Source organism: Emys orbicularis, chromosome 2, assembly GCF_028017835.1.
Source record: "Emys orbicularis isolate rEmyOrb1 chromosome 2, rEmyOrb1.hap1, whole genome shotgun sequence".
Lineage (NCBI taxonomy): Eukaryota > Metazoa > Chordata > Testudines > Emydidae > Emys > Emys orbicularis.
In genome coordinates this window covers 249,042,276-249,052,864 of record NC_088684.1, presented here as the reverse complement: position 1 = coordinate 249,052,864, position 10,589 = coordinate 249,042,276, and the positions used below count along the sequence as shown (strand labels likewise).

The window sequence follows — 10,589 nt, the reverse complement described above, 5'->3', positions numbered from 1 at the left end:
AGTCCCACTGTTGTGTAATAGCTTCCTAATTAATTGTAGCTTTCATTAAGGAATGCCGGGGCATGGGCGTTATTTTCAAGTGTTCAAAGTGATTCTTCGGTTCTCTTGTAGCAATATTTGGAGGTCCCTTCAGATCATCTTCAGTGCACCTGCCCTGACGTCTGAAATATTATCATGAAGTTGCTTTGAGTGCCTGGAATGCGTCACTTGCTCTGCTTTGATGACTAATCTTTGGTGTCAGGGGACAGTGGATCAAAATCCCTCTCTGGGCGGATGGCAGGAGTTGCGGGTTGGAAATGGGCTCCTTCTGCGCAGACTTCCCTAACATTGCGTCATTTGCAACCCTAAAGGAATATACTATAGTTTGTGGTGGACACGGACACCCAAGGGGTCACCTCCAAGGAAAGGCTCCTTCCGAGGGTCAGAGGGGAAGAAGAAGGAAGGGATACTCAGGGTAATTGACTACTGATCGCAAAGTACCGCTGGGGGCCTGTCACGTGTTTCACATAACTACAAGGAAGTAATTAGATTTAGGCAAATGAAGCTCCCTTGGCCCTCCCCATCTCCAGGTATATAAACTGGAGAGCTCTCGAGCGTGCATTTAGACACACTGCGAGAGAGCAGCGGAGAGCATCGCGCTTTCCCATTGCAGTAAGTGCGCTCAGCCCCAGGACTCGCCCATTGCTTTGCTCCTTAGATCTTGTCTATGCTGAGATGCGCGATTCCTCTTGGGACGGATGCTGAGGGGGGGAGGAGTTGTATGCAGTACTCATGCCTTTCTTTTCTTTGTTACAGTAGACAGCAACTTCGAGCAACTGGCCGGAGGGCTCGGGACACTTGTCCGCCACCCACCCACCGCACTAGGGGTACTGCCTAGCAGGAGGAGAGGCGAATATGAAAATCCTCGTCGCTTTTGCAGTGCTTTTCCTAATTTCAGCGCAAGTGTTTGCAGAAGAAATCGGAGCCAATGATGATCTGAATTACTGGTCTGACTGGTCCGACAGTGACCAACTCAAGGTGAGCTAGGGAGCCTGGAGATGCTCAGCTCATGCACGTAAGTAGGGGGACAGCTTTTATAAGTAAATGCATGAGATTGGGGCGCCCGTCAGGTGAGAGAATTCTGAGCTTTGTCTTGCAGTGTATCTTATTGTTACATTTCCTAATTTATATACGATACAACCTATTTCCATTTAAGACCGAGCGGTGACTACTGCCAATGAATTGCTAGGTAACTGCCAGCATTTAGCCCTCTAATAGGTGGGTCAAGTGCTTTAAACGGTTACTTTCTTTGGGTGGCTCCCAAATCCGCGTCTGTTCCAGACAGCGTGTCGATTTCACACCAAGTTTAACAGAGGTTCCACCTCTCCCATAGCGCGGGCAACTTGCGAGTTGTTGCTTTAAGGAAGAACAAGTGAAGGGAGTAACCGCGGAGAAAGATGTTACGCAGTAAAACAGGTCGCTCCCAAGAAAGTTTGCTTGCGTCTAGGAAGACGTAGCGGGTGGATGGGGAGCTCGGAGCAGGGAGGGAGCCGCAGTGAGAAGGGGATGAGGGAGCGTGTGCTGGGGGAACTTTACTCCCAGGGCTCTCCGAGTCGGGTGGAGCTGTATGGAGCGGGCTTGGCGGCGAGGCGTGAGACACCGCTGGGCAATGCCGGCGTAACGTACTCTTGCCTATACGCGCAATAACATAACGGAGCCGCTTTAGCCGACCCGCTTTCCCCGGGATGTAGGAGTGGGTTCGGTTTACTTAACAATAACCCGAGTAGCGAACTCGCGCACCACGTGCAGGACGTCCTGCCCGCTCCCCCGCCAGCCCCACCCAGCGGGGGCGCCACAGCCCAGCGAGCCGGGGCGGGCGAAAGGAGAGTGAAAATGCCCATCCCCCTGCGCTGTGTCTCTTTCCTCTAGGGCGTGGCCGTGGGTGCGCCGCGGTTAGTGCCGCTAGATTTCCCCCAGCTCTCCGTGTGTCTCTTGGCCCGTCTCCTTTCCTCTGCAGATACCTGTTGCTAGACGGCTGCCGGGTAGTCACGGGCTTACTGCAAAGCATATGGCCTGCAGACAGTCCATACACACAGGCACGTGGCTGGCGGGTGGTGGTTCACCTGGGAAGGGCCAGCCCGGCGTAAGATGACCAACCCTGATCGGACCTGCACGCACAAAAGAGTTTTCCTCCAGGCTAGACATTAGAATCCAAACGGATCGAAATTCCCCCTTTGGAAAGAAAGCAGCAGCTCCCTCCGGCTCGATGGCAGCTTCCCGGTTCAGATTGCTCTTGCCGCTTCTTCTCAAGCAGTCTCAGTGCAGAGCCTACAGGCAGGCATGCCCGGTGCAGCAGGGACAGGCAGCCAGAAGTTTGTAATGGGGCAGGCTGCTGGGGCGTAGTTTAATTTGTTGGATGCAATTCCAGGGAGACTCCGGGTTTTTTCCTTCCCGGATCTCCAGGGCTGTGCTGGGTAAAATGCTGACACTCTCCTCTACATTTCAGGAGGAGCTGCCCTTACCCTTGGAACACTTTCTGCAGAGAATTGCCAGGAGACCCAGACCACAGCAGTTCTACGGGTTAATGGGCAAACGAGATGCTGGTGAGATTGCATTCTGTTTCTGTGCTGGAGGAATGATTTACACATATCAGAGCCTAGGGGTCCTTTAGCCTCCTGCCTTTTAAACTAATTCACAGTTCACAATTCTCTCTTTGCAGTTGAGGAGGCACTATAGGCATTTCGGTTCATGTAGTGTCTTTGAACTAGGGTGACCAGATGTCCCGATTTTATAGGGACAGTCCTGATAATTTGGGGCTTTTTCTTATATTGGTACCTATTACCCCCCACCCCCATCCCGATTTTTCACACTTTCTATCTGTCACCCTACTTTGAACTGGACTGCGCCCTGTTTATGACAACTCATTTTGAAGAAGAGGTAATGCGGATAAAATGGGAATTTCACTCTCATGACAGGAAAAAAAATTGGAACAGACTTACACTCACCCATGGTAAGTATACACAAAAATGTAAATCTGACCCTAAATGCTTTAAGAGAAAGCAAACACAAAGATGTGGAAACCTATTTCATTTTGTTCCTCAGGGTACAATCAGAATAAATTATTTTCAGGACCATCTCAAAGATACATCATTGTAGACCTCTTTTCAGCATAACTATCCGTGCCTTTATATAACTGTATAATTTGTTTTTAAAATATAAATTAAATTCACTCCAGCTACTGAAAGTGTTTTCTGTTTAATAGAAAATTAATCCATAATTTGGAAAAACAGTGGACATATGATTTGGTCTTTATAGTAAACAATTCTTAAGTGCGCACACATTTTGTAAACACAATTAAGAAAATAATGATATCTTGTGGGCTGATATGTATGCCTTTAATTAAATTAGTCATGATTTCTAGTTCAAAAGGTTTACTAGATTAAGAACAGGGGAAAATACCTATTTTGAGTCTTAATGAAAGTTAACTAATTGTGTCTTGATTTATAGAAGATATTATATTTTATTGATTAATATAATATATAGCTCGATTGATATGGCGGTAAATTATTGCACTAATTCTCCAAGACTGGGAATATACAGATTGTTTCTATTCCTTCATAGACCTCACATAGAGATCACTTTTATTTCATCACTATTAAAACTACTTTTTTTCCTTCCTCTAGGTTATGGCCAAATCTCTCAGAAAAGTAAGTTTTTGTTTGTTTGTTTGTGTTTTTGTTTTTTCTAAATAATTATCTAAACAAAATGAGAAACTGAATTGTTCTAATTTTGAGGTTTCTAGTGTGTCACTGTAGCCTAGAACGTTAGTGTACTTACCAAAGACTGAAAGCAAGAGTGGAGGAGAAATATTTCTAGCTCTGGGTTTACAAAATAATATAGCTAGAGATAGGCTTGATCATGGTTATCTACTCTGAACAGCCCCTCTTTGGGGCTTTCTCAGTCAGCATGGGATTACTCCCAAAGTCAAGACCAATGAATTTAGGTGGCAGAAGCAAGCAAACCAGAACTTCAAATCCCTGGTTTGATTCCAGATCCAAAGTTTACACTTGAGATATATCAATGTTCTAAGTTAAGTTATATCTAACTGACGAATGAGTTGTCACATAAGCAAGTGCACCTGCCAACATGAATCAGTGGCAACATGAATCAGTGTGGACTCCTTTATTCCTGTATGTCACCCAGGATAAATTGTATCATTCACACTGAGATGTATTTTTTCCCCCTCTGGAACTGTCAGAAGATACTAAAATGAAATCCAAAAGCATGGCTTTTAATAAAGATTGATATACATTTTGTGAGACCTTAGCTATCCAAGAAGGTTAATAAGCATACCAGAGTTCTGTGCTAACGGCTAGACTTTATCACTGGGATTACTTATCTGAATGACAATTTTAAAAACTCTTACCCAAAGCTCAAGCCAGATAACCAGTAGCTACATCTGGTTAAGTCAAAATTATAGCCTTCAAATGTCTCCTCTCTGAAGATCAGAGAGATTGACCTCTGAGAGGTTTTATGGTAATTTATCCTGTATTATGAACACACAATCAAGGAAAACTCTTTCCAAAGAGGAATTTGCACACTCTGTTCACATCAGAATAGTAATATAGAAGTAGATACTTTTCAAAATGTTTCTCTGGTTATTTGAAATCAGGCTAGCTACTGCTACATGTGCAGCATACATTATGGGCTAAATCCTGCAACTCTAAACAAGCCTCAGTCAGTGCTTCCAGGGTCACAAATGGAATAAGGACTGCAAAATATGGCCTCACGAGAAGTTAAAAATCCCGTATAGGCCAGGTTGTGGAGCCCTAACACATACTGGTAGGTAATCAGCATTTACTTCCGTGTAGTCCTTTGACTAACCAGCATGACTAAGGACTCCATAATTTGGCCTATAGAGTCCTCTGTTCCATATGACAGCAGGAAACATTTATGTGAAATAATTCATGGAACAGATGAATCCAACAGACCCAAGATATAGGAAGGGGAAGTCTGTCAAGCTATAGGGCCTGATCATGCTTCTATTGAAGTCACTGGAAGTTCTACCACTGACTACAATGAGGTCAAAATTGCCATCAATTATCTGGTCATTGTCTGTTTAGCCACAATGGAAAGGCACTTACTAGCCTGACCGGACTTTGAATCAGACCCTATGAGATAGGTGAGGGTGATGTGCATTCTCCATTTATACTAACATTTCAAGTGGTATCAACTTTAGTAAGTAGGAAGAATATTTGTGGAGTCTACATCTTCCTTGTATTTCTCATGAAAACAAATTACCTCAGAAAAACTGCATATTGAAAATGTATTAAAACACCCCCAAATATATTTTTTCAGGGCATAAAACAGACTCCTTTGTTGGACTTATGGGCAAAAGATCTTTAAATTCTGGTATGTATAAACAATGGTTAAGACTAAAACTACCTCTTAATTCTACTATTACCTTTTCATTCTCTCCAATAAATTGAAGCAGTCTTGACATGAGACAATTCATAAATGACAGATGAGTTCTTATGACGGGGGAAAAAAGTTGCTTAATCAAAATATTTTAATCTGAAGCTCATTTCAGTGAGGGAGGATGGGCAATAGGTTGAGCCAGGCACAGTGCAGCTGGTGCCATATACATTTTCCTAAAGAACTCTGCTTATGCCCCTCAATCCTGACCTGTAGCCTCCATGTTATTCCAGTTCTCCACTTCTTCTGAGCAGAGACCGAAAACCACACTAAATTCTGGTGACATGAGAAAATGTTCAAGGATAAAAGTATCCAATCCATTTTAACTGGTGGATTTGAACCTAGATCACCTCGGGTAGAAGGTGCACTACCTCCTGCACCAACTGACTTTTGGAGGTTTAAAGGGAAACTGTTTTTATCTTGTACACTACTGACTGTGAGCTTAAAGTCCTCCCATCAAAAGTGGCCCCATCTTTTGCCACAAGGTGTAAAGGTTTTATTTGTTAAACATCCGCAACTTTTGTGAACTTTTTAATTTTACATTCAAATAATGACTCAATAAACAAAGTTAAGCAGCACTTTAAACTACTGAAGTATTGCAGACAAGTGCTCACCACGACTTTCCCTCCCCTTCCCCATATCTGCATTTCCCCTAATCTTGCCCACCTTTGTTAATATTGCATATGGATAACTCCAGTCTTCCATTAGGTGTAACTTGTCTTATCCACAAAGCATTAGTTAGCTATCCAGAAAAGGAATTTTTATTTTTATTTTTGAAGTGATCTAATGCCTGTTTAAAGCTACTGAAATAATTCTCACTGTTTTGTTAAATGGATTTTAAGTTAAATGACCAGACAGCATTTTGATATTACACAAGTGCACATTGTAATCTATTTTCTGTAATTACAGTTGTCAGTGATTTTATTTTTAACTAGACTGTAGTCAAAGAAGTAATATAGGTCTCTATATCCTAACTAGTCTTGCAAATTTCCCTGAATCAGGAGCAATCTAGTATAGTTCTTCTCACTGTGAGGATAATAATGATTAAATGTACATATATTTGTAAATACACATTTGCTATTATAGCAGCAAATGGCATCAAGTGATAAATCTGGTTCAGTTTACTTTGGGATTAAATTTACCTTATTATAAGTATGAAAATCTGAGATGCAGTGAGTATAAAATGTTGTTTGATTACTTTCAAATTTGCTGGCATAGTTGGAATACAACTATGGTTAGTTAACTATAACCAGGATGAATAATGAAGTTGTAGACAGTCAGGATTTCTAATAGTAACGTACCAGCCTGATAGGTAAACCAGTTTTAGAATTTAGCATTCATACTCCTCTGCCTAGTTGGGAGATGAGGGTGGAATAGTATAGGTTTGATTCCACTCCTATTAAAAGTATGCAACAACCACAACTGCAACATTGTTTGCCCCTATACAGACTGGGAAAAGCTTCCTGGGGAAGCTTTTCTTCATTTAAGAGTAAAGTTACGTGTTGGAAATGGGCTGGATTTCTCCCCTTGATGCCTAATGCAATTTATCCAGAAAATTACTAAGTCTTCTGGTGGATGGAAATTGAAATTAGAGGTCCCATGGTACCATAATCCTGTTGATTTGCCCAACATTTCCTGTCTCAGTAAAGCAGGTTCCAATATGTAATGCCCTGATCTGCAACAAGTTCATGCAGGCAGAGCCATGCACCCACTCATTGCAATCAATGGCCTGCAAATAGCCGTAATAACTAAATAACCATAAATGCAGGGGTAATCTATACTGATAAGAGGTACAGGAATTACAGGTACTGAGGGCATGGCAGCATCCCCGGCTTGAAGTGCTTTCCATCATATACAGGGTTTACAGTTTTGGTCAATGGTTTTCAGCAGCCCACTATAAAAATTGTTCCCAGACTACTGTAGATCATGATTTGGGTATAGTCCAGAATACTTGTTCAGTGAATTCAATAGTAATACCTTACTTTCTGCTAAAGAAAGTAAGATATTATCAAAACTTAAGCAGAATGTATTGTTTTAGTGTTTAATCAGACACACCCTGAAAGCTGTTTATCTTTAATTTGGGCCCTTGCTTGTTTTTTCCTTAAGCCCTATGGCGTAGAGTCATAATTCAAGCCTTGCAAGATCAACAGCGCTAGATCCCTCAAAATTAGCAGGGCATTTGCATGTAATAGTTATGCATCTTCATGCTTTACTGAGCATGGCCAGGAATATTCTTGATGTCAGAAGGGGGGGGGGGGGAGAAAGGTCTCCCTCATGATCCGTGCCACAGGCTTCTGGCTTAGAGGCAGATATGATTATACTTAAAAAGGGGGGAAAGCAATGAATCCACTAAAACAGACTTTTGGAAGATGCAGAGGGTGTGGTTCAATGGCTGCTTGAAGAATTCCTCTAGAACAGTGCTTCTCAACCTTATTTGATCAGGCCCCCCTTCTTTGTGTCTGCAGCTGTTTACTTACACACACGCACACCAGAAGTACACATACCGCCACCCAGCTCTAAAGGCAGTATCACTTTTCACAGCAGACTTAATGCCCCATTGTCACTTACTTCTGAGCTGCTGCTGACAGCCGGAGCCCCGCCACCTCCAGGTGAGGGATCCGGAGGCGGGAGAGCCTGAGCATGAGCTGCCTCCCTGTGAGGGATTGCTGGGGAGGGAGGAGAGCCCAAGCAGCAGGGCTCTGACTGTCCCTTGTAGTCCCACCTCCTATGTGTGCATGGCCCTTCTGCACAAGCCCCAGCCACCCAGGACTGACAGCCAAAGCTCTTAACACACACACACACACACACACACACACACACACACACACACACACACACCCACCCCCTACCTCGTGTCTGCCTTGGGAGGCCCACTCCATAGTTTGAGAACTGCTGCTCTAGAACAGAGGCAGACTGCACAGCTGAGACCTCCCACCTTCTGTGGGGCACTATGTGAAGAAATTAATGCCATTGGCAAGACAGGAAAGGAATCCTAAAAGACCCTGTTGGTTTGTGCTTTTGTTTAAAAAAACAAAACTAGTATGGGAGATGCAAAAGGCTAGACCAGGACCCTCCTCACACACAACTCTAACCTTATGGTGGAAGGGGAGGTCCGCTGCCTTCACAGCGGCATCCACCTCTCCCACTGCAAACGGTTTGTTAATAAATGTGAGGCAGGAGTGAGCTGGGGCAGGCAGTGGGTGGGAGGTCTCTTAGGAGAAAGAACATTGTTCCTTCAGCTGGCCTTCTGGAGAGTATCGGGGAGAGGTGTACCTGGGGGTATTTAACATTTTTCCACCTGTCCCGTTGAGAAGGTCCTCCTTTTAGAGGGATCCTGGGGCCAGCTGTGATCAGTGGAATTCCTGGTAGCAAGGCACCATTAGAGCCATCCGGCAAGAAAGCCACGGTGGCCATACAGAGCTAGCACAGAGGTTTGAGGCCTCCATGCAGATGGATATGACCTATTACAGATCCCAGGAGATCTGCAGTGGGTTGTGGGTGGGCCCCATAGCTCACCCCTAGTCTGGAAGTGACCTCTGGTCTCTCACTGGGATTGGGACTACTGGGGAGCTAGCATACACACACAGCTTCCAGGAGCAAACTGCATTGAGGAAACAAAGCATATAGGCCCAATCTTGAAAGGAGCTGAAAGCCCTCAACTTTTATTGAAGTCATTGGGAGTTGAGTACTGACAATCTCTTTGGCTCAGGCCCTTAATATATTGCTCAGAACTGAATGGCGCAACACAATGAAATGTGGTGATACATAAAACTTGCTATGTTTTATATGACTCCTGGTGCTTATTATATTTATACAACACTTTACACTTATTTTTTCAGGGTCCTCTGAAAAGAACACAGCACAGAATTACGAACGAAGGCGTAAATAAGACATTCCCGTGTATTTATTAAACTTCATTTGTTTAAATGGCCAATGCAGTGTAATATAAACTATCCACTGTAAGGAATAATTATTTATTTAATAACTGTTGGGTTTTTTGAGTTGTAAATTCAATAAAATGATTATTTTTCATAGTGTGGCAGTGATACATGTTGTATAAGTGTGGTGTAGGTCTAAAACGAAGACTCCCCATGGAACCGAAATCAGTGACATTTCACAACAAAGCACATTCTTTGAAATGACCTATAACGATATGTTCACCAAATAACCAAAAAAGGAAATAAAATTTTGTTAATGTAAAGCAATCATATCAGCTTCACTACCAGTGCAGAACAGAACTGATGTACAGTCTAGTGCCTCAATTTCTTTTCATGGTTTAAAATGTACTGTAATTTTCGTATCAAAAATATATTTGTATCATTGCAGCATGTTTTATGTTTCGTGACTGTGTGTGTGTGTATATATATCTATTTAAACAAAAGAGGTTTGAATGTGAAGCCAAGGTCTTCAGTTCATAGTCTGAAATTTTATGATAGTAACATTTTAAATAAAAAATACTTTTGGGATTTTGCAACATACCTTCCTTGGGTAGAGTGATGGAATTATTTCAAACCCAGAATCATCTGAAATAAGATGCAAACTGAAGAAAAGATATTGGGCTCTAGGAGCAGAAGAAAGCCAGTTATAATTACAGTACTTCATTTTGCAGGGCAAAATATAAGCTTTCTAATACTGGGGGGGGGGGTTTAAAACTTTGAGGATTCTTTCTAATTCTGTTTTTAGCAGTAGGGCCAGCCAGCTGCCCCTGAGTTAATCTATTATGGGCTCAGTCATACAAGGTGCTGAGACCCTTCCAGGGCCGGCTCTGGCTTTATTGCCGCCCCAAGCAAAACAAAAATAAACAAAAAAAACCACCACAACCCACGGGCGGCAAAAAACGGCAAAGCAAAAAACAAAAAAACAAAAAAAAAAAACCCTGCTGTGCGGCCAGAGCCAGGGTGCAGGGGGACTCCCTGCGCTGCAGATGTGGGGGGGGGGGGAGGGATCGGGGGGAGAGAGAGAAGGGGGGCGGCCAGGGATTCAGCGGGACACTGCCACTCGGCCGCGCCGCCTGCCGGGAGGGCTCTGCGGCGCTCCCGTGGGCTGGGAGGGAAGGACGCAGGCTGCCCTGCCGGGCTTGCTGCAGGGTGCTCCCGTCCTCCGTGCCACCGCCTCCACCGCCCCCTACAGGGCAG

General features: G+C 43.6%; 1 protein-coding gene across 2 annotated transcripts; it reads left to right on the top strand.

Annotated features, from left to right (window-relative positions):
• Positions 1-894: 894 nt before the first annotated feature.
• TAC1 (tachykinin precursor 1) lies at positions 895-9,343 on the top strand. 2 transcript variants are annotated; one of them, XM_065399768.1, is made up of 5 exons: positions 895-1,017; positions 2,486-2,582; positions 3,663-3,686; positions 5,338-5,391; positions 9,294-9,343. In XM_065399768.1, the coding sequence occupies exons 1-5, from the start codon at positions 895-897 to the stop codon at positions 9,341-9,343; spliced, it is 348 nt and encodes a 115-aa protein (XP_065255840.1). The 2 variants fall into 2 exon arrangements, with proteins under 2 accessions (XP_065255840.1, XP_065255841.1); XM_065399769.1 differs by lacking the exon at positions 5,338-5,391.
• The last annotated feature ends 1,246 nt before the right edge of the window (positions 9,344-10,589 follow it).

What these genes read in the sequence shown, in the direction of transcription:
- TAC1 (XM_065399768.1), top strand. Translation starts at nt 895, where the DNA reads ATGAAAATCCTCGTCGCTTTTGCAGTGCTTTTCCTAATTTCAGCGCAA. An exon ending in CCGACAGTGACCAACTCAAG is followed by an intron (nt 1,018 to 2,485) that starts GTGAGCTAGGGA and finishes TCTACATTTCAG; the next exon opens with GAGGAGCTGCCCTTACCCTT. An exon ending in AATGGGCAAACGAGATGCTG is followed by an intron (nt 2,583 to 3,662) that starts GTGAGATTGCAT and finishes TCCTTCCTCTAG; the next exon opens with GTTATGGCCAAATCTCTCAG.